Source organism: Abramis brama (assembly GCF_963993115.1).
Source record: "Abramis brama genome assembly, chromosome: 15".
NCBI classification, from domain to species: Eukaryota; Metazoa; Chordata; class Actinopteri; order Cypriniformes; family Leuciscidae; genus Abramis; species Abramis brama.
In genome coordinates, this window is record NC_139977.1 from 10,805,843 (window position 1) to 10,830,717 (window position 24,875).

A 24,875-nucleotide genomic window follows, 5' to 3' on the forward strand; every position below is an offset into this window, starting at 1 on the left:
CCTTGAAGACATTTTTCATGCTCAAACAGCAACATTACACACGAAAGAAAGTTGAACACGTAAAAAAGAAAAATTATTATCAAATTCAATTTGAGAAATTCTGGTCTAACATGAACAGGCGTAAGATTTAGTCCCTGTCGTACATCTTTACATTCAGCTCGCATCTAATACGTCCCTGGATTGATTTCAGGAAAAGAATCACGCCAATGCCGTGAGAATGTCCTGCTGGCCCGCACTTGTCCTAGCTGACGTCATCAGGGCAGCTCGGGCTCCCCAGTTAGAATGACTGGCCCAGGTGCTGGGCCCGGCGAGCTTGTCAACAGACAGCGCAGAGAAAGGTCAGGAAGCGATGCTGCGCGTGGGACACGCTCGTCGGGAATGGAGAGGACTCTCGTGAAAGCTACGGCCAGGTGTTTGCATCGTTGCTAGGTTATGAGCGAATTTGAAGAATAGATTCAACGCTAATGGGATAGGACGGGAGGGCAGAAGATAAAATGATTACAAATGTACGGGAGAAGCTTGTGACTGCGATCTGATAAGAGTTCAAAACACGACTGTACGTCACAGCAAAGACTTTCTCACAGAAGAGACTCACAGATGAGCCCAGTTGAGAAACCTCATTATCTTACATAATCAAAACCTGCTGTGAAAGCCCAGACTTTGCACCTCAACTTACCTCAAAGATATAACTCGACAATAATACGCAAAGTCAGGCAGTGTGCTAAAGGCAGTTCAAACAAATGATCATGATGTAAAAATCATCAAATTACATTTTTGACCATAAAACTGCCACTGAACTGTGCTAGTAGAGATGTGCCATGATGACAAATATAAACTTTTTGCTAAAATGATTGTGGTGATGATAATGAAAGCTGGTTTGCAGACAGTGGTTCTTACACAGACATAAAATGTAAAAAAAAAAAAAATTGGTAACACTTTACAATAAGGTTAATTTGTTAACATTAGTTAATGTATTGACTAACAATGAGCAATACATTTGTTACAGAATGTCTTAATCTTTGTTAATATTAGTTAATAAAATTACGGCTGTTCATTGTTTGTTCATGTTAGTTCACGATGCATTAATGTTAACAAATGCAACCTTTGATTTTAATAATGTATTAGTAGCCTAAATGTTGAAATTAATATTAACTAAGATTAATAAATGCTGAAGAAGTTTTGTTCACTCTTAGTTCATGTTAACTAAGGTAGTTAACTAATGTTAACTAATGAACCTTATTGTAAAGTGTTACCAAAAAATTATATAATGTTCAAAAATGTATTTGATCAGAAATACAGGAAAAACAGCAATATTGTGAAACATATTACAATTTAAAATGTAATTGCAAAGCTGCAATCATTTCGTAATGGTCAGAAATAATTATAATATGCTGATTTGCTGCTCAAAAAACATTTCTTATTATAATCAATGGAGAAGACAGTTGTTCTGCTTAATATTTTTGTGGAAACAGTGTCACATTTTTCCCAGGATTCTTTAATGAATAGAGAGTTCAGTAGAACAGCATTTATTTTGTAACATAAATGTCTTTAACGTCACAGCGTGCTATTTGCAATTCAAACAAATGGTTTGCAGTGGAGATTACAATGGTACAGATACAGTAGCAAACCTCTGTCATTATCGTTGTGGGAAGTTGCCAAGATGCAAATGGCTTGTGAAATATACTGTTTATGCAGCAGCAGTGCAGAGGTGAAACGGTTTCATTCACTGTGTGCAAAACTTGCCTCCAGCACTTACCAAAAAGGCCCAGCTTTCACCACACTATTCACGATATAAATCACCAACAAAGTATAGAACACAGTATATAAAACACTCTTCCTTGTTGTGCGTTCTGTTTAACGGCTCTACTGAGAAAAAGTGGAATGAGCCCTATAAACCCTGTTGGTTCCCAGCATTGAAATGAAACACCTCCATTGTTAAAACTTCTATTAAACATTTGACAAAATCACACCGGAACATTCAGATCTGTGTTGGCGCTGCCGCTGATTCAGAGAGCAGTTTTCATATGTAGGTACGAAACAGCTTCAGTCTTTTCAAACACACAGTATCATTGTTTCTGTGTTAGAACAATTCAGATCATCACAGAAGAACTGGGACAAAAGTAAACACTGATGTCTACGGTAGCGAATAACGATCAAATAGCGATTGTATCGATTCCATCGTTACGCCACAAGACAAGTGGCTGTTAAAAAAAATTTAGCCTATGTCATTGAATAATTTATTCAAGAGATTTGTTCAAAAATGCTGATTCATCTAGAAATGAAACAAGTGAAATCTTTATGAGTGAGTAGGGCTGCACGATTAATCGCAATTAACTAGTGGCAGATCGGATAATTTTTCGGATCAGCATAAAAAAAATTAAATAAAAAAAACCATATACATACATATATATATATATATATATATGGGGGGGGGCACTTTGCTTTTCATTTATTCACTTGAAGTTCGTCGATACTACATCAAAAACTAGGCTAACTGATAAAGTTCATACATTATTTAAAACAAGTGAACAGTCAGTAATAAAATAAGAACAAATACACAAATTACAAGCAGAGATGAATACTAAATAACAAAGTAACAAAGTCTGACAGTAGTATTCAGGTACAGAAATTAATAATTTAGCCTAAATGTAAAATAACACTATTTGTTCATTGTAGAAATTAAATATAGTTTCATCTTTGTTAAAGCTGTATTTTGTAGTTTTATCAATATTAATGACACAGACAACAGTAGGAATATTAGGTGTGTGCTGTCACTTTAAGACCGAATGCACGGATCAAAAAAACTGACAAACATTCGGTTTCCTTCTCAACTGTTCACTTATGACATAAACGAGAGAATACTTGCCGAGACGGGCATTTAAACAGGTTTTTTGACAGGCCTTTATTACCGCCCTGGAGCCGTCTAGAGTTCGTTTATGATGGATGGATGCACTTTTTTGAGCTTCAATCTGTTGGTTGCAATTCAAAGGAGCCATTTTATTGGTTGGTGCATAGCCAATTAAATGGGACTTCTATTGTATGTGATGATGTCATGAAACCCGCCTCCTCGTGGACGTTCTGAAACGCTAACATGGCTTAATGCATTAGACTGATATTAAAAGTAATAAATTATATTATCAAACTCAGTAAACACCATACTAATTAAGCACAGCCTACTATTTACAGAAAAGCCGATGTGCCCAGAATATGAGGAAAGAAAGCAAATTTGTGTTTAGTGCAAATAAACTTGCTGCCTGTGTTTTATTAATAATGTATAACAAATTGTGTGTTTTTTATTTTTATAACTGTTCGTCCATTAATCCTCATTAAGCATTTTCTTGGTTTTATATGGAAATGCTTAACGTACAATTAAAGGCGCTGCGTTCATATTCTGTGCTCATTTGCTTTTCTATATGCTTTATTAGTAGGCATGGTGTTTCCTAAGTTTGGTCTTTTAATACCTTAATTAAATGCGTTGTGTTCATATTCTGTGCTGATCTGCGTTTCTGTACATAGTATTATTAGTATGTTTACTGAGTTTGATAATATCATTTATTTCTTTTAATATCAGTCTAATGCATTAAGCCATGTTAGCGTTTCAGATCTTTTTTTTTATGCAACAAAAAAATATACAAAGATTTGTACATGCATACACCTCACAACAAGTAGAAAATAACATACATAAGAATATATAAAATCAAGTAGGTCGGTACTTTTTAGTACATAGTAGGCTGTGCTTAAGTAGTATGGTGTCATCATATGTCACATGTCATCACATGTAGGGTTTTATGACATTCACGTACAATAGAAGTCCCATTTCATTGGCTATGCGCCAACCAATAAAACAGCTCCTTTGAACAGGAGGATTATTTCATAATATTCTATACAGTTATAAAGGCTATGTCATTTACCAGCACTGCATTATAAATATATTTTATCGTCAGCACCCGCACCGACAGCCTCGTGGGCAAGTGTGCCAACATGTAGCGCCGTTGTGCTTCGGGCGACCAGAGTTCGAGTCCTGGCTCGTGGAGCTTTCCCAATCCCATCAGAGAAATCTGAATCATTCCCTTCCGAATCTTGCAGAGACAGAGAGCGTGAGTAGGAGCTGTCCATGAGCTAGGAGCAGGAGCAACTTTATGACTCTCTATGGGCTTCTCCCTTGACTTTATCGGACTTTATGCCTCCACGTCCCCCGATTGCCTGCTAGATTCTCCTCCTGTCTATACGGTAATTTACTGTGCGACAGAGAGTCGCGTGGTTATGACACAATCGTTAGCCTATTTTTACAAAAACGGCTTCTACGGGGCCATAGTGTAAGATACAAGGTACTGGAGCCTTTTATACATTGTCGTGTTTCTTTAGAAATAAACAATGGATAAACAGAGTCTTTAAACGCCTCAGATGTAAAGTTATTCGCTGTCAAAGTGACGCCAAAATGAATGGGAGTCAATGGATTGCTAACAGCAGGTGATGGCTTGCTAACCAATGGAGGCCCCCTGGGAAGGAACGCTTTCCGGGTGCTGGATTACCCCCTTGGATGCCCATAGGGATTTCCTGGAATGATGCATTATTGTACTTCAGTGATGCATATTTGGAGTTTCTTCGCGAGAGCACCCTCTGGCCTTCAGGAGCAGCATTTACTACTGATCACAGAGATGTGTTTCAAGCAGCGCATAAAATTTCGCAGCCTTTGCACAATCGAATTCAATTTAATTCAGATTAATCGTGCAGCCCTATAAGTGAATCATTGAATCATTCATTCAAACCAAATTTTTTTTAGATTAATCAGATTAATTCAACATTTTAAATAGATTGTAGCATTATTACATGTTATTTTGTTTAGTTGTCTATTCAGAATTATAGAAGAATCGTGATCTGTTTGAAAAAAGAAAAAAAAAAGTTGATTCTTAATTTATCCAGAATCGTGCAGCTCTAGTAGAGTAAGGGAGTAAACAAGAAGTTAAATATGTGTTTAGGGTGCATTTAAGGTGAGGTCAGAGTAGCTAAATTTCTACATTGTCAATGTCATCAAACCATGCAGCTTTATGTTGGTCAGCACAGAGAATTTGCGTGACCAAATTGAACATGCAAAAACTTCGACTGCGAGGAGGAATTTTTTTTGCCCTCATGTGAATTGCATATTTTTCTATTGGAATGACTTGATTTTTCACCATCCAACGGATAATTGTGACAGCACTTTCAATGGAAGTCTGCTGCGCAAAATGTACAAGAAATTCCACTGCAAGTGCATTTCTGTCATCGCTAGTTTTTACAGACTGAGGTTGAAGTCAAAATGATTTTCTGCAATAATTAACAGCATTTGGAGACTGAGCAAAACTTAACCGTCAAATTCCTTTAAGGGATAGTTTACTCCAAAATGTAAATTCTGTCATTAATTACTAACCCTCATGTCGTTCCAAACCCGTAGGACTTTCGCTTATTGTCCCTCCATTGACAGCTACAGTACGCAACTACCAATTTAACGCTTCCAAAAGTTCATAAAGAGATCGTTAAACTATTCCATATGAATTGAATACGAGTGGTTTAGTCCAAATTTTCTAAAGAGACACAATCACTTTATATGACAAACAAATTGAATTTAGGCTTTTATTCACATATAACTCTGTTTACCACAATTCACACATCAATTGTGGTAAACAGAAGCTCAAGTATGTTCACCTGACGTGAGAGAACCAGTGAGGATCATTCTCGTGTTTCACTTTATGTTTGAGCTTCAGCAAGAACCAATGAGGTTCATTCTCGTGTTTCGCTTTACGTTTGAGCTTCAGCAAGAACCAATGAGGTTCATTCTCATGTGTTACGCAGCATGTTTGAGCTTCAGAAAGAACCAATGAGGTTTGTTCTCACGCATCAAGCAGGTTCGCTTGATCTTCTGTTTATGTTCACTGATCAAGGCTCATATGTGAATAAAAGCCTAAATTCAATCTGTTCATCATATAAAGCAACTGGTTCTCTTCAGGAAATTTGGACTAAACCGCTCAATTCATTTGGATTAGTTTTACAATCTCTTTTTGATGCGTAAAAGTGGTAGATGCGTAGACTGTAAATGGAGGGACTAAAAGCTTTCAGATTTCTTCATTTGTGTTTCGAAAATGAATGAAAGACTTACGGATTTGAAACAACATGAGGGTGAGTAAATTATGACATAACTTTCATTTTTGGTTGAACTAACCCTTTAAACTTTAAAATTGCCATGAAACAGAAGTTGCGATATTCTTTTCTTCCCAATTGTGATGTATATCCAAGTGAAACAAGAATTGATTGAAAGGTTTTGGTTTGTTATTGGTTGATCTCATGTGAGTGACAGGTTGACCAGTAATGGTGTCATCAGAGAAGAGACAAGATGTCGCTTCAAGAGGGAGGGAAAGTTAATTTGATTAAGGATTACGGGGGCACATTATTATTATTTTTAATCAATGATGTGCGCAGATAAATAATTAATAATAAATACTACAATATTACAATACTGCAAAGCCAATTTTGATAAGATAAACAAGCAAGTTCCCCAAAATAAAATAAAAATGAATGTAGTACACCATAAATATAGAGCTCTGCCTACTTAGATAAGCTAGTGCTAAATATCAACTTAAAAAAGGAGGAAACAACACATTAAGCAATCATACAGCAGTGACAAAACTGAAACCATCTATGGAATAAGACAGCTTTCAACATTTTAAAATGTCCTAAATAACAACTGTCATTTGTAATACATTGCCTGGTATATTTAGTATGGGCCTAACTACAAACTTTTTTGTGTGTATTTTGTAATGAATGTAAAACTACAAAAATCACCATATGCTTCTTACACTGATTGTATGTATTATTTCATAATGAATAAAATGAACTACAATCACAGCGATCTTTTAGAGACCTTGTGGCTGCCATTGTTCGTTTTCGTAACAAATGTATAACGATAGTAGCCCAAGTGTGCAGCGCAACACGGACGAGAGAAAATACAGCAGGATTCCCTCATGTTTGAGAAATACACCTGCAGAAAAAATGATAAACAACTTAAAGTGCCTACTAGACACCATTTTTGACTATCAAGTAGGTAGACAGATCACTATTTTGGAAAACACTTTCAAAAATCAGAGGGTCTGTTAATTCAGAGGTTCAGTTAATTCAGGCGCTTATCTCGAGCACACAGACTAATGACTGTTGTCAATATATAACACTTCAGACAACACAGTGTTTATCGCTTCTCCTTTATGCGGAAACTCACTGGTCACTAGAAATGTCGTAAAATAAAACCCAATTACAGAAACGGAGATGTTTTTTTTTGATTGACAGGTCCATCTTTTTTTGCTCAAGGTTAGGAACACAACACAAAGCAGGCGGCGAGCAACACACCGTGATCAATGTGTAACTCTCGGGTTGATTCGTAAATGAATAAGCATCATAACGCATGCATTCTTTGCATTGCTCTTGTCTTTTTTGGCCTAACTTCCTTTGGGGGAATCCCCCATCGTTTTGAGCCAGATAGCACGGCGTTTGAGAAACACAGCTGTCAAAAGTGACAATGATCAGGCGGGCTGTCATGTCTTACCTTCTCTCGCCTTCAACAGAACAGTGTTGGCCACGATATTCTCGAGCTCCATGTTTCCTGGGTTGCAGGCAGGCACCGCAGGCCCAACCTCGTCGCCGGGTTGGCAGTGTATGTATGTGTGTGTGTGTGTATGTGTATGTGTGTCCTCCCCCGCTCCCCCCCACGGCGGAATATTATTAACCCTGAATTACGCTCAGCTCTGCCGTTTCGCTCCTCTGATTCCCCGCCCAGAAGCTTCGGACTTGCGTCGATCGTATAGCCTACTATGGCAAAGGCTGAGCTCATGAATATTAATGAGACATGCTGACGTTGCTTGGTAACCATCCCGGAGCGTCCTGCTTGAACGGTCCTGTGGAAAACAAAAGAAAAAGAAGAAGAAGAAGACGACATTAAAATAATTGATTTTCTGATTGATTTAGCATATAAAACGAAGAACTGACATATTTTCAATCAGGTGTACAGTATTAGTATAATAACAAATGATGTTAGACTAGGCAATATTTGAAGGCTTAGATAAATAATACTCTAAGCTTAACTCTTGAATATTCATAATATTCTCTCTAATATTCTCTATTAAAGATTTGCCTCTTCTGCCCACCAAGGCTTCATTTATTTGATCCAAAATACAGCAAAAAAAAAAAAAAAAATTACAAATTGTTTTAAAATTTAATTTATTCCTGTGATCAAAGCTGAATTTTCAGCATCATTACTCAGTCACATGATCCTTCAGAAATCATTCTAATATGATGATGTAACGCTCAAGAAACATTTATTATTATTATCAATGTTGAAAACAGTTGTGTACAAAAAATGTTTTATTCAGGATTATTTGATGAATAGAAAGTTCAAAAGAACAGCATTTATTTTAAATAGAAAGCTTTTGTAACATTATTACTACCGTTCAAAAGTTTGGGGTCAGTAAGAGTTTATATATATGTTTTAATGATCATTATTGTTGTCCTAAAAATGTTTGTACATTTGCTTTAGTAAAAAGTCTATAAAAACATCGACCACGTGATCTGTTTAATATTCATGACCAAATCTTCGCCATAGTAGGTTTCGTTCTTTTTCAAACTTTTGCATGTTCGTGCTTGTCTTTTGTAAGATACTATATGTTTCCGTATCCCCATATATATCTGCTTATTATTATACGATCTTTTATTATTATTATTATTATTATAACCATATTGCTGAATATATAAGCTGATCGCTGTCTATTTATCAATATCTGTCATGTCTTTTCTTTGATGACATCAACAGATTTTCTTTTTCAGACATCTGAACTTTTTTCATATATTTACTTGAACTGCAGATGAAATGCACTCGTTACTTGTGCGTTTTGCAAAGCTTAGTTTATATCTCCATCTAGAGGTAAAACGGTTATAACTTATACCTAATTATTTAAAAGCCTTTATATATATATATATATATATATATATATATATATATATACATACATACATACATACATACATACACACACACACACACACACACACACATATATATATATATATATATATATATATATATATATATATATATACACAATAAACATAACATTTCTCAAGAGAATTTTTTGAAAGGGGACACCAATAATACAGGCAAAATTGTACTTGCAAGGAAATGTGCAGAGAGGAAAGCCTTACTACTATTATTAGTGTAGCATGGAGACCATTCCATTATCCTTCTTCTCAAAGTTTCTTTCTGGTTCAATGGTTCATTTATTTATTTATATAGCATATTTAATAGCAACGTTGTTGCTTCACAGTTATAATTAAAATATACATATATAAAAACATTTACCATGCCTAGCAAATAAAGGCATGACTACACTCTTTTAGAAATACACCCTCACACAACTGTATAGTGAGATCAGTATAGACGAGAAAGAGAGGAAAAAAATAAAAGTTTTCAACTTAACTTTAAAAGTAATGGAAAAACGTCAATATTGAGAAATGTGTCCCCATATAAAATACATAAAATTATTTTGTAACAAATAAAATTATTAGGTTATTAGGTTATAGCCACTGCTCTATATGTAGCTGTAATTTAAATCTAACTTGCATGACAGGACAGGCACAAAACAAAAGTACCAAACGTATTTTTCCTGGTATCACTGGGCCCCACAAACTCTTGGCATATCTTGTTTGTGTTAAGGCTGTCCAGCCTGTCTTTGTGCACATTGCAGACTAACAGACTGTTGAGTCTGTCTTGGCCCATTGTAGCCCTTAGCCACGTCTTCAGTCTCCGTAATGCACTGAAGCTCCTCTCAGCTTCACATGAGGACACTGACACCACCAACAAAATTCTGACCAGGACCTCAACTTGGTCAAACAACCCGCGAACCTCCACAGCATTCCCCTTAGGACCTCTGATGCCTCTCCACTGCTGCTACAGGGGTATTTCTGGCGAAAGAGGGGCAACTGTACTGAGAGAGAACCTCTATGCAACTCAGGGTACTCAACCATTGAATCAGTTAACACCCCGGTCAAAATGACACTCTCTAAGTTTTGCAGAGTCTTTAGACTGTCTTGATTGAAACGGTCACCAAACTGAACCTCCACACAATCCAATACTTTAAAGAACTCTGCCCTGTAATGATACACTGCTTTGCCAGCAAAGCGCCTTGAATTTGCTGTCTCAATAGAGTCAACTGATTCAGTGGAGTTAACCAATGCTGTAGCTTTCTCATACAGTTCAAGATAGCTCTTGCCATTTCTCCTGCAGCCTGCATACCAGAGACAGTCTGGGTCTTCTTCTGCAGTGAAATGTTTAGGCATTCAAGCTCTCCAACAACAGCAGAAGCAAGTGTGAGGCCCAACACAGTCTTACCTTTGCTGAAGTGGCAGCTGAAGCTGTCCTAGATACACTTTTTGCCATCTCCTCTAGGCTGCCAAGTACCCGCTCATACTGCCCTAGCACAGCTAATATAGCAGAATTGCGCACAGTCCACCTGGTTGGACATAGGGGTTTCACTGTGGTAATGGGTACATTTTCAGAGGTAACTATGTTTTCAAACATTCTCTTAAATTTTCCTGACTGGCTAAAAAGGATGCCTGACTGGTGGACCCAAGAAAGGCAGTCCCGGATCATTGGTGAGGCTGAGCAGCCAGCCTGAGTGATTAGACTGACACAGTGTGCACCACAATGCACATAGAGGGCTAATGGCTGCTGTTCCTTCACTATTGCCTGTGCACCGCTGTACTTTCCTGCCATGGTTGAGGCGCCATCGTAACCCACGTAAAGCAGACATGGGCAGATTGAGCCTCAACACCACATCAGTTACCATCTTGGCAATGCCCTGGTCTGTTGTCTCTGACAAACTGTATAATCCAATAAATTCCTCATGTGGAACAAGGTCATGCTCGAACATAGCGCAGACGAGAAGGGTCTGGCTGCAGACTTGCCCTTGCACGCTCAGACACCAGCACTTCCTCTGCAAGTGACGTCACTTGCAATTGACGCATAGTGTGGCTCGTGTCGGATTGAGAACAGCTCCCAATGTTGTTCAAAAATCGTTTCTATAAGTATATATAAATATATACTTAATGTATATAAGTATATAAGTATAAGCCATGGACAGATTAGAGAAGGCTGAGTTTCCAGAGGACAGAATAATCGATGCTCTGGAACCCTTCTGCTTCATCTTTACCGAAATTAATGACATGTAAATGTTTCTTGAACACATAGTTGATGTCATGAAACTAAACTGTCAAATTGCAACAAAGGAACATCTTGGATTACAATGCCTTCACTCTAAAACACAGATTTGCCTGTCATCCAAAACTGTTTTTTTTACAGTTATTAATGCAATACCTTCTGGTATAAAAAGGCAATCCTTCCGTCGCTATATGTTGGTGATATTGAATTTGAAAATAAACTAGTTTGCACTAACAAATACATAAGACAAGTTATTATCCAATCTTGCTACCCATGTCAAATTTTAAGAAATAAATTAGGCCATACATTTGATAAAGATACTGTAAAATATTTTAGAACCGCTTATTTAAGATTTCCTCTTCCCCCCAAAGCAAAAGAGACACACTTTAAGATTCTAAATGCCATATATCCTTCCAATAAATTTCTGAATTTAAAATTTAATTTTGAAAATGTGCCTTGTCATCTCTGTAAATGTCTCTCTGAAAGATACAGAACATATATTTTTTTCATGTAACTTCTCTAAATCCTTTTGGAGAACATTACAGGACTGGCTGATAGAAAAAGATGTGGTGGCTGACGGTTTCACCTTCACCTTACAAAATATATTGTATGGGATAACCAATGATTGTTGTAGGTTATTTGATTTGATTAATAACATTATATTATTGGCAAAATACTATACATAAATGTAGATGTTTATTATATTCAGAAACAAATTAAAATACTTCTCAGATGCCCTCTCTAAAATGAAAAATCGAAGTGCAATACAATTTTATAATCTGTTAGTATTGTATAACCTGTTTTAAGTTTAACCTGTTTTTTTTCTTTTTTACTTGTGTTGAGCCTTCCACGCCTGTATTTTCATTGTATAATAACTGTTTTATGACATTTTGTTGTATTCAATAAAAATAAAAAAATAAATAAAACTGCAGCAAAGGAAAGTGCATAATGTGCTAATGTGTCTTTTATATTTTGTTTTTAAATATGGAAGGGGTATAAAGGGTTTCCTTTATATTGTACCATTTGTATATTGTCTATTTGTACATGTTTGTTAAAGGAGCTGTATGTAAGAAATGTATTTCAATTAATCATAAAATGGCCCTGATATGTCACTAGACATTAAGAAATTATGTTCATTTCAAATACTTATATCACTGACAACAGTAGTCCGGCCAGCATATTGTCATTTAAAAAGTGAAGTTGCAGCCCTCAACTGATGTTGATGTTGTCATGTTGTGTTTTGGCCTGATGCCCCACCCTCCAACTATCTACCAATCATGAAGTCAGTAGTGTTTTGGCATCCGGGTTGCCAGCTCAGCTCTAGTTACCACAGCTGCAGCTACAAACGTTCGTGCTGGATCCTGCAGCCTATCTGGCAACCTCGAGTCAGGGGGGAGGGGGAGGGGATACACCACTCTACAGTAATTTGAAAGTGATTGCAGTACCAGTTTTGGCCACAATCTTACATACGGCTCCTTTAAATGTAAATTGACATTTACAATAAAAAGAAAAAAAAAATCGCTGGTGTCTGAGCGTGCAAGTCTGAGAGTGCAAGTGCAAATCTGCAGCCAGACGCTATTGGCACAGACAGACACTTTCCTGCTCAACACCAGAAATATCCTGGGCACCATCAGCTACTACAGAAAACTGAACAAGGGCTGGAGACCTAATCTCACTTGCAATGCCTCGGATTATTGTATTGGCCATAATTTTCAGGATTTCATTCTGTGATTTAGGGCTAGTGCAATGGTGGGATCTGTTAACCATTTCAATAAAATGGGATCATCCTCTTCGGCCCTAAGTTTCAGAGGAGCTGATACAGATTCCCACATTCATCAGTATGGCCTCTTAAAGATTGTCCCTGCCTTGCCACATGCCGTACAGAGCTAACAATTCTCTTCAAGCAATGTCTTACCACCTCCTGCTGTTTACACCATGCACTGGATAACTGGGCACTGATTGGGTTTGACTGATGTGCACTCATAGTCACATAATGTCGGTGGGCTTGGGAGGTCTGGTGTGCTGTACATTTTTAAATGGCTTTTTTCCAATTTCTAAAGCCTGTACTAATGAAAGCAGCATCAGGTCTATGACCTAAAGAGTACTGATTTGAAACACCTTTGCTGCAGTAAAAACACAAGACCCCTTTTTCTGATGGACTGTAATGTAGCCATGGAAAGTCTTGGTAACATTTCTCTTGAAATGCCAATGACTTGTTTGGAAGTATTTGTTTCTCGATACACTGGGGATGTGGTTGGTATGGCTTTGTGCAGTCACTGAGATCTGAACTATAGACTGTGCTCATGTCCCCTGTGCTGGTGCTGGCAATATTGTCTCCTTGTGCTGCTTTCTCTGGCTCTCTCCATGGTTCTGACCCTTCCTCTACTCTCACTGTCTCGGGACAGTCTGACTCCTGGAACAGAAGATGTGTTGCATTATCCTAATAACTACCTCATCCAACACAATAGCAAGACTTCTAAATAAAGACTTTTTTTTTCATAACACTTGTTAAATTGGCTGATCATACTGTAAATTGTCGAGCCAGTGGTGCTCATCTGCTAAACAGGCACACCTCCAAAAAACATTAACAAAAGCTCAACACACTTACCTGAGATTCTAAACCTGACTGTCCCTGGTCTCCCTGTCCCTCAGTACTATCCTTTGCCTGTGACACCGTGACGTTAGTATTACCATAAGCACCCATTCTTATAATGATGTATTGCCTTAATTTTGTACTTACTTGGTGTTTTGGTGCACTGAAAAATGATCTTATGTCCGTTTTTCTTTTCTCTGTCATTTTCTCTGGCCAACAACACAAAGCAATTATAGTTGTTTAAATATGTTAGGTTAGGTTCACCACGCGGTATCATAATAATTATTAAATTACCTTGTGTCCTTCACATAGTATTTTAGGTTTCATCTGGGACAGACCTTTTACCTTTTATAAATTTATTTTTAAACCTAATTATATGCATGCGTCATATTTTGTGTAAATTTCATAAATGTAATCAAATTAAATTATAATAAGACACAAAAGGGCTGTATCAAAATATTTGCAATGGAGAGGAAACACAGAAGCTGCATTTGAAGTGGCATTTAAGTGCTTTTACACAGACATAAATAATATTTAGATTTTTTAAAAATAAAATGTTGAATATTTATATTTGAAATGATTTAAAACATGAAAAGATACTTTAAATGTGAAATTAAAACCGACAGTAGGAGGCAGCAAGTCACTGTTAATGAGTGAGTCGTTGAGATTCAACTGATTTGTTCAGTAAGGAAACACCTCGGTGTGTTTCTCAGAGACGCAATTACAGTGTCGTGGCTTAGTTTTCAACTATTATCACTTAATATTAACTTCTTGTCTATTAAACTTTTATAAAATCATTTTATCACATTTATCATGCTAATATCTGGAGAAAAACTGCACTGAAGAAAACTTCATGTGATATTATATTAGATTAACTAACTATATTTGTTGTATAATACATCTGCGATGCTATACCATACACCCATTTCTAATGGATGAAGCCTTGGCCTGGGAGAGAGGTCATCAGGTGGTCCCCAACCTTCACTGGGTGTTTCGACCCTTAACCACAACACCCTCCAGTTGGCGGTTCAGCAGTGACTGAAGCTTCCAGCTTGTGCCTTCTCTCTTGTGCCAGAGCCAACAGGAGGCTCTCTCTGATGCTTCTCCCAGCCTACAAACAGCTGCTTTCCTCAAGTGGCCTCTCAATCCAACCTTTGTCAATAGATTCCACAAAGATTGAGCTGGAAATCCTCAACATCCGACTTCCACCGTCATCAGCCATGTTGTCCACCTCTTGTCTCGGCAGTCTTGGACAAGTTGCTGGTATTTGGCTTTTTTCCTCTCTGCAGCTTCCTCACAGCCCTCCTCCCCCGGCACCGTCAACTCCACCAGAATGATCTTCTTTCCCCCTGGAGACCACATGATAATGTCGGGCCTTAGAGTTGTGGACAATACCGGCTCGGGGAAGTGGAGTTTCTTCCCAAGATCAACCTCCATTTCCAATCCCTGGGCTGACTGCAGGAGATTCTGCCTGGCTTGGCTGTGGACGACAGGTCTTTGGCCCTCTTTCACAAAGGTGATGGTGCTCAGCAGTGGTCTTACTTTGGCTGGTTGTTTCTTCCTCCGTTCTTGCTCCAGGATGTCTGCGAGCACTGCCAACACCTTGTCATGGCGCCACCTGTATCTCCCCTGTGTCAATGCAATCTTACACCCTGACAGAATGTGCACCATTGTTCCTTTCCCACCACACAACCTGCAAAGTGGGTCCTCCCTCATCCCCCACCTGTGCAAATTGACTGGGGTTGGTAAGGTGTCATACACTGCTCGGAGTAGAAAGGATATACGGAAGGACTCCAGCCGCCACAGTTCACTCCATGTGATTGTTCTCTTGGGGAGGTTCCACCTCGTCCAGGCACCTTGGGTTGCGAGCCCGATGGATTTTGCTCTTCTCCTTTCTTCCTCAAGATTTCAGACTTCATCTTGGATCATGGTTCTCTTCTCCCTAGGGGTGGACTTTGACCACTGCTGGAAATGTGCTGTTCCTAGACCCTGTCTTCCAGTGCAAGGGCTTCCGATGATTTCTTTGGTTATGAGAAAACATTCTGCCTGGTTAATTGCCGTGCTGGCGGCCCACTTACGGCCAGATCTTGTTCTGACTCCTGCTATATGTCAGGGACAGTCTGCATTTGGCGACTTTAAACTCCTCCACCACTGATGACAGGGGAAGCTGGGGCTGGCCCGACCTTATGTAAAGCCCCAAGGATGTAAAGCTCGGGGGTATTCCCAACCATCTTCTAAGGTGCCTGTTGAACTTCCTCTCCATTTCTTCAACAGTTGATAGAAGCACCTCATATACTGTGAGAAGCCACATGAGTCTCGGGAGCAGGCCATGTTGGTAGATCCAGCACTTGTTTTTCCCAGGCAGGCCAGACTTGTCAATCTTTTTCAGCCATTCTTCAACTTGTTTTCCGGTGCTGGAGATGCTGTTCCTGTCTGACAGGGAATCATCAAACCACTTTCCAAGGCATCTAAATTGGGTTCCCCTGGATGTTCGGGATCACTTCCCCTTGAACAAGTAGCTTGAACCGTCCAGTTGTTTTGCCCTTTTGGATCACCAGGCTCCTTGATTTCTTGGGCTTGAAGATCATCTTTGCCCAAGTGGCCATGCGATCCAGTTCTGCCAGGACCCATCTTGCCTGCACGTGAGTTGGTGTTATCACGGTAAGGTCATCCATGAATGCCCTGATTGCTGGCTGTTGACATCCTGCTGCGGTCTTCGGCCCTCTTGACTTTGTACTCGCTGCAGAGATGATCAGGTTCATTCCCATGATGAACACGATGGGAGAGATTGTGCATCCTGTCACTATCCCCTTTCCCACTGGCTGCCACTTTGTTATAAACTTGGCGGACTGGAACCAACTTGATGTCTCTCAGATGGTGATCATGCCCTGGATGTTATGTGAGATGTGGTAATAGTCCAAAGCAACTTGGATCAAGGTATGGGAAATAGACCCATTTGCAAAGTCAATCCAGACAACTGTTAGGTTGCCTTTCTTCTCCTTTGCTTCTTGGAAGAGTTGGCTGAGGACCCTTGTATGCTCCAAGCACCTGGAGAACCCTTCAACACCACTCTTCTGGATAGAGGTGTTAATATATCCATTCTGGGTCATGTAAGCACGCATTCTCTTCGCAAGCACAGCAAAGAAAATCTTTCCCTCCACACTACGTAGGGAGATAGTTCGGAACTGGCTGATCTGTGTGGATCCCTGTTCTTTGGGCACAAAGCACCCTTCTGCCCTTCTCCAGCTTGTTGGAATGGTTTCCTTGGACCAAATTACCCGCATAAGCTTCCATAGCCTTCAGAGGAGCTTAGGGCATTTTTTGTTTACTCTGTACGGTATACCGCTGGGACCTGGAGCAGAAGATGATATTGCGTGCTTGACTATCTCTTGAACCTCTCTCCATGATGGACACTCTGTGCTGAGGGATGTAGTAGGTGGGTCGATGTTAATAAGCCCATGATTTCCTTCCAGGGCATTGTCTCTTGTAGGGTCACTGAATGCCTCCTCAACAGACTGCTCCACCGCCTCTTTGGAACTTGTTAGAGTCCCTCTGTTGTGTAGCACTTGTTTGCCAAACAATTAAAGGGCTTGTTTAATTTTCATTTGAACAAAAGATAAATGAATGTTTTATTCCTTCATTTGATTACCAGAAAAATTAAAATGCACAATACAGAATTTCTTTAAAAAAAAAAAAAATAATTCATAGGGCCCTATTATTACTTTGTTTTTATGAATTCAATTAATTAGATATGTTTTTGATTAAACCATATAGACAAAATAAAACAGAAACTGGGTAAAACTAAAATGGAATTTGAAGAAAAAAACATTACGTTTTTTTAAACATTGTTAAACTGTTAATAAATTGTTGTTTCATGGTTAAATTTCATGAAAAGTTTCATGATTTCAATAAATTACACATGCTTTTTGATTAAACTAGATATCTTGTAAAGTGTTCTTATATCCTTAAGGTTGGCTGCACTAAGAGTTTAGCTTTCTTGTTTTCTCCCCTCTTCACATTAATAATGTATTAGTAAATGTCAAAATGAAAATGAACTAAGATTAATAAATGCTTAAGTATTGTGCATTCTTAGTCCACCTTAACTAATGTAGTTAAACTTATATTAACGAATGAAACCTTATTGTAGTGTTACCAAAATATCTGTAAAAAGTGTTGGTGTCAGATTCCAAACAGTGCGTTCAGATTAAACTTCAGTTTATGTTCGCTCACAATCATAGTAACATCCCCACTGCAGTAAAATGTTAAGAACAACCATTTTAATCACATTACACAGATATACGCATTAATATTTTTCTTTCACTCTAAAGTGCACCTTCTCTAAAGCAGATTGCGTTACATTCAAGAACACAAGACGTGACAAAGACAATTAATTACCTGACCTCCCGCGATTTCCGCTTATGGGTGAAGTATATGTTTTTAAATTATATCAAAACGCGCTATCACGAACTGCGTAGCATGAATGAAACCTGAAGTCTTCTCTATTCGCGATAACATTGAAAAAAATGATAACATGATATTTCACAATCACTACAAGGCAAAGCTCGTCTCTCCACCTTTGACGGCAGGTGGCGATATGGAACCATGTCGACGTGAATGCCTTTGGAGAAGAAGTCGTTACTTCCGCGTTCCTCAAACACGCGTGTCGCAGAGTAAAGACAGTTGTTGACTGGTGTTTTAATTTATAATTATGGGTAAACTCAAGAAACATAGTAAACGTAACACGTTTGATTACAATAAAAACAAGAAGAACCTGAAAAGGAAGCTAAGAAGAAAGGAGAAACCGCACATTGAATGGTAAGTATAGGGACATGCTTAAATGCCATCTAGAAAGGGCTTTCTTGCTAACAATGTTTTTTTTGTTTTTTTTTAAGTTATTGGCCTGGTTTTACATATAGGGTTAAGATTAGGCCTTAGTTACATTTAGGGCATTTAAATAGCTTTTATAAACATGCCGTAAAAATAAAAAAAACATTACTGGTGTGCATCTTGAGACGTGTAATTGAATGTGCATTTATAGTGTACTTCAAATATTTAAAGTATATTTTTTTTAAACAACTGTAACTGCAGATAATATACAGTATGAACTAAATAAAATTCCACTTAAGTGTACTTAAAATACACTTTTAAAAAGTGTACTTGTTTAAATGATCATGTTTTCATAATATTTTGTCTTGCTTTAAAGAAGTACACTTATTTTGATGCGTTGACTAACATATTAAAGCACTTGTAAAGTATTAGAGTATAATTTTAATTGTAGTCTGTTATTCTATTTTGCATTTAATCTTATTATATTTTATGTGCTAAATTGCAACTTCATCATTACAAAAGGATAATTAACAAATATATTTAAATGCATGACACAAAAGTTTCAAATTAAAATAAAACATATTACATAAGCAATTACATGTACTTAAGTGTCAAAAAAGCAGTTTCGTTGCACTTAATTTAAATGTAATCTACAATACATTTTAATTTAATTTCAATTAACTTGAGATTAAGTGTCCGAAAACATTGCATTCATTTTGCTACAATAAAGTATTTTATTTTTTAACCCTTTGTGCGTCAATTTAAAACAGTTACTCAGAGTTCCTTAGAGGACAAAAATCTCTGTCAAAAAAATGGTCATAAAAAATGTAAACGTTGGAGCACAGACTTAAGTTTGGTCTCATTTTAAAGGAGACCCTTGGCATATTATTGTTGTATTTTATATAAATTATATAGTTAATAACATGTTAAACTGTTAGAAAATCAAAGCCATAAATCTAAACCAAATTTGAGGTTGATATCTCAAAAAATTAGTTTTCAGTAAGATTAAGTTTGGGTGCAGAACCACTTTAATGCCAGCAAAGATGGGATTTGTGATTTGCAGTACATTAGTAATTTCTCTCTCTCAAAAATGACACACACACACAATTTTGTTTAGTACATATACAAACCACTCTCTGACCCCCAACAAACCCACACAATTATTGCTTAATAATTTATCCAATTGACCATAATACACTGAAGCAGAAAACATGAAAGCGAGTGTTTGCTTTATAGGAGCCATCTGGTAAAAAAAAAAAAAAATAAATAAATAAAAATAGTACACATTTTAATTGTGAATCCTTGCCAACAGAATGAAAGCCTATTATCAAAGAATGCATGCTTCTATAGTTAAATGGCCCTGGGATTGAAACTTGCAGTATTAATGGGTTTCAATGGGGACATTTTGGCCCTTAAGGTTCTGAGTGCAACTATTTTGTGTACCTAGTGTAAAATAGATTTATTAAAGCAGGGTGAAAGTAAAATTCCAATAAAAAAAAAAAACCAGGAACATGACAAAAATGTCCTTAAGGATGCCCAAGGGTTAGTCTCTTTAAAAGTATGCTCAAGTGTATTTTCACGAGAGTGATAAAATCTGTTGTTGACTTTTACTCTACAATGTTATGCAATTATGAAGTTTGTCATGAAACGGGTTATCTAACAAGTCCTCAGATCCGTAAAGCTTGGGATGAACACAAAACAGTGAAGCAAAATCTACAAGACATGGGACTGTCACCTGGGACCAAGGGCATGCTTCCTATTAAACCTAAAAAGGCAAGTATCAAGCTTGAATCACCGTTACAGTGTGTTTCTACAAACACTGCCTGATCGGGACAACCAATTGCTTTAATCTGATGTTTCAGGACACAAAAAGTGAACCAATGGAGGCAGTTGTGTTGAAACCCTATGTCATTAAAGGTACGTTTTGAAACCAGTGCTTATGAAATCTGTTATAATATTTTCATGCACTGCCAATATGATTTGGTGTTTTGCCTGCAGAAATGGAGGCAGAGGCCAGTCTCCGTGGGAAAGACAAAACCACGTGCTCCACCGACATGATTGAATATGTTCAACACATGGTGAAGGAACACAACGAGGATTACAAGGTCAGAGAGAGCCGTACTGTACACAAATAACACTCTTTAGATAGAGTTCACGTAACTGATTATGCTTTATTGACATTTCAGGCAATGGCAAAGGACGAGAAGAATTACTACCAGGACACGCCGAAGCAGATCAAACGGAAAGTGGAGTTATTCAAACGGTGTCATCCTGAGGAATATGCCGCGTTCATTGCGTCTCTGCAATCTCAGAAGTCTACGTGATGTCAGGGTGAAGAACTGGGGTCTCAAACTGCTAATCAAGTCTTCAATCCTTGCTCCTGGAGACACACTGTCCACCAAGTTTATATCCAACCTGCATGTGAACTTTTTTGTTTTTTTAAAGGGATCCTGAAGAGCTTTATTAGCTGGTTCAGGGTGTGCTTGTTTAAAGCTGGAGCTAAACGCTGCAGGATAGTGGAAGCAGTGTTGAAGACCTCTAACCCAGGGAGTCTTCAGGATGAGAGGATTTCCAACAGTTCCCTTTCTACTATGGCATCTTCAAGAACATGTTAACTTTTAAGTGTTTAAATGAATCTAGTGAGCAAATTGAGTATTTGTAGATGTATATAAGCTTTGCATTTGTAATTGTATGATGTTGAGTGAAATGCAGACATTTCATATATAAACTCATAAATTACAATGGATTAATTCTGACTTTTTAATGGATATGTCTAGTGTGTTTTGGCAAATAAAATTAATACATAGGATTGAAAACAACAATCTGATACAGTGCGACATGAAGAAAAAATCTGGGATATGTTCAGCCATATCGAAATAATGTAGAGGTGTTTTTTAAAGAGGTTTATTGTGTTCATATACTACCGTTCAAAAGTTTGGGGATAGTATTTTTAATGTCTTTTAAAAGTCTTATGCTCACCAAGGGTGCAATTATTTGAATGAAAATATAGTAAAAAATAGCAATATTGTGGAACATTACAATAATTTGAAAAAATGGTTTTCTATTATCATATACTTATAACCTTTTTTTTATCAGAGTTTTTAAAAAAAAGAACAAATTATTTAAAATAAAAATATTTTGTACCAATATACACTACCGTTCAAAAGTTTGGGGTCAGTAAATTTTTTTTTTTTTAAAGAAATTAATAGGGTATTTTTATTCAGCAAGGATGTGTTAAATTGATCAAAAGTGACAGTAAAGACTTATAAAATAATTTCTATTTTAATTAAATACTGTTCTTTTTAACTTTTTATTCATCAGTGAATCCTGAAAAAAGTATCACAGGTTAAAAAAAACCCCTGTTTCTAACATTGACAATAAATCAGCATATTAGAATGATTTCTGAAAAATCATGCGACACTGAAGACTGGAGTTATGGCTGTTGAAAATCCAGCTTTACATCACAGAAATAAATGGTATTTTTACAGTATGCAAAAATAGAAAACCATTATTTTAAATTGTAATAATATTTTTCTGTATTTTTGATCAAATAAATGCAGGCTTGATGCGCATAAGAAACTTATTTGAATTTTAAAAAAATAGTAATGTGTAAATTTTTAACCAGTAGTAGGCTACTGTACTATTATACTATTGCTGCATAATTATCAAAAATGTTAAAGGAACACTCCACCGTTTTTTGAAATAGGGCTTATTCACCGTCTTTCCTACATTTAGATAGGTGGGCAAACGCATTTTTGTCTCAGTGCATTGTTTTAGTTTGGCAGCGCCGCCGCTAGCTTAGCTTAGCATAATGAATAGAATCCTTTGTTGCCAGCTAGCATGTCGTGAGTAAAAGTGATAAAAAAATTAAAAAAACGAATTACTTCTTGTGGCCTGCGTATTCACAAGGAGTACAAATAGCCATGCAGATTAAGACTAGGCGATTTCCTAGGCAGATATTGACATGGGACTACATTGGGGTGAAGCACAGGCGAAGCACTACTACTTGGGCGCAGAGATATCACGCAACACCTGAAATCCCCCAACTTCCGTCAACATACCAGCGTGAATAGTAGCTGGCTATTTTTCCTACAGTAGACATAGTAATGGCGATGAACATGGCGGATTTTGTGAGAGACGAGGAGGGTGACTTCTCAGACAGTCAAGAGCCAGAACCATACCTCTATGAACCAGAGTTTTCAGAAGATGAGCTGCATGCTTTGGAAATAGAACGACAGGAGGAGGAGGTTGCGATCGCTCAACAGCCTGAGGACGTGAGGATGAGAGTCAACACAAACTGGTGGTGAGTGTGATATCTCTGCGGCCAAGTAGCAGTGCTTCGCCTGTGTTTCACCCCAATATAGTCCCAAGTCAATATCTGCCTAGGAAATCGCCTAGTCTTAATCTGCATGGCTATTTGTACTCATTGTGAATACGCAGGCCACAAGAAGTAATTAGTTTTTTATTGGTTTTTATCACTTTTACTCACGACATGCTAGCTGGCAACAAAGGATTCCATTCATTATGCTAAGCTAAGCTAGCGGTGGCGCTTCCAAACTAAAATGAAAACGATGAGACAAAAATGCGTTTGCCCACCTATCTAAATGTAGGAAAGACGATGAATAAGCCCTATTTCAAAAAATGGTGGAGTGTTCCTTTAAAGTCATTTCACGTCACCATTTCGCGCGTTGTTGTCCGCATACACTTCACATAATAGGCCTGTAGGTGGCGCCTGATGAGCTTCATTTAACCAACTATGATAGTTTGATCAAATGGTAAACGGTGGATCAAAATACATTGACTAAATAAAAAGTGACTTGAATAATACTTACCAATAATGCGACTTTTGGTGCAATGCTTTGTAGTCAATTAGCATCCTGAAAATGAACCTGGAACCAGGAAATGTGAAATCTGCGTGGGGAAATGTTTCGTTCTTGTGCAAAATACCCCAATCACGCAGATTTCTATTGAAATTTCTGGATTTTGCCTGCAAAGTTTCACCGAAAAATGTTAAATGTGACCGCAAAATTACACCAACATTAGGATAAATAGTAAATAAAAAAGGTTTTACAAATATAATCACACGATATTTTTTAAGGTCTATTTTTAAGGACGTTGAGTGTTAAATTTGAAACATACCTTTAATACAGAATAATTACAGAGGTTTGTACATGTTTTCAGTGCTGTAGTGCTCCTGTAGACACTGTTGTTGCTTCATCACTTCATCTTATGTCACATGCTGCTGCATAGCATGGTTGTGAATGAGTTAAAATAAAAAATCTTGACAGCAACTGTTCAGCGTTGCGAAATCCTCACAAGACTGTAAATGCACTGCATTTGCATTACAAAACTGACATTTATTACATTCATATTTCATTTGTCCATGTATCTCCAGGATAGGAGTATCTGTAGCCAGTGTACTGTAATTTGCAATTAAATAAGATGTATTTCAAGAGACTTTTCATATAGTTCTTCTTTCATACCACTAGTTCTTGTTGATGCTAATTCAAACCACTTGCATAACCAGACTGTATTGATTTCACAGGCCTTATTTTTGAACAGCTGTGCAAATTCAACACAACATCTCAGTTGGAAGCCTGAGCAGTTATAAAAAGAGAATTATCTGAGGCATCCACTATCAACAGCACAATCTGACATGCTGGAGGCAAAAAGCATTCAAGGATTAGTTCATTCACTCACGGAATGTCCCTATTTCAGAAAAAAAAGGAGATAATTTTTCTCATAAAGAAAATAAATATTGAATGCTTTTCCATTGTGTCATTATTATCATCATGATAATTACAGACATGCCCTAAATTCTCATATCAATAAAATAAATAAATAATATACACATATATAAATATATATACATATATGTACACACACACATATATTTATATACATATATACACATATATTCATATATACACTGCCCGGCCAAACAAAAACAAAAAAGTCGCTGTTTGGATTTCCAAAGGCAAATATTTAAAAGTCAATGATTGGATAATTATTGCAGTGATATCCAATCATTTCCAACATTAATAATAACTAAGCATCAAATCAGCTTTGATAACAGGAATAAATTACATTTTAAAGTATATTAAAATAGAAAAATATTATTTTAAATTCAAATAATATTTCACAATATTACTGTTTTTTCAGTATTTTTGATCAAATAAATGCTATGCTTGATGAGCATAGGAGACTTCTTTCAAAAACATA

At 37.2% G+C, this 24,875-nt stretch overlaps 2 protein-coding genes across 2 annotated transcripts in view; one reads left to right on the plus strand and one right to left on the minus strand.

The window, feature by feature from the left end:
* The window catches only part of grk6 (G protein-coupled receptor kinase 6), a 72,732-nt gene extending 54,392 nt beyond the window's left edge, over positions 1-18,340 (minus strand). Inside the window, exons 1-2 of the mRNA XM_084136366.1 lie at positions 18,222-18,340; positions 7,571-7,919 (exon numbers count right to left, since the gene is read on the minus strand). Coding sequence (XP_083992492.1) covers positions 7,571-7,622 — 52 coding nt within the window. The 5' untranslated portion in view covers positions 7,623-7,919; positions 18,222-18,340. The remainder of the gene's footprint in view (positions 1-7,570; positions 7,920-18,221) is intronic.
* A 113-nt stretch (positions 18,341-18,453) lies between these two features.
* On the plus strand, positions 18,454-21,409 carry nop16 (NOP16 nucleolar protein homolog (yeast)). Its single transcript, XM_084137406.1, has 5 exons — positions 18,454-18,641; positions 20,318-20,426; positions 20,516-20,570; positions 20,652-20,758; positions 20,840-21,409. The coding sequence occupies exons 1-5, from the start codon at positions 18,535-18,537 to the stop codon at positions 20,975-20,977; spliced, it is 516 nt and encodes a 171-aa protein (XP_083993532.1). The 5' UTR covers positions 18,454-18,534; the 3' UTR covers positions 20,978-21,409.
* The last annotated feature ends 3,466 nt before the right edge of the window (positions 21,410-24,875 follow it).

Bases quoted from the DNA above. Each gene is read 5' to 3' on its own strand.
- nop16 (XM_084137406.1), top strand. From the start codon at position 18,535: ATGGGTAAACTCAAGAAACATAGTAAACGTAACACGTTTGATTACAAT. The intron at 20,571-20,651 runs GTACGTTTTGAA...TTTTGCCTGCAG, and splicing joins GAAACCCTATGTCATTAAAG to AAATGGAGGCAGAGGCCAGT. The intron at 20,759-20,839 runs GTCAGAGAGAGC...TTGACATTTCAG, and splicing joins AACACAACGAGGATTACAAG to GCAATGGCAAAGGACGAGAA.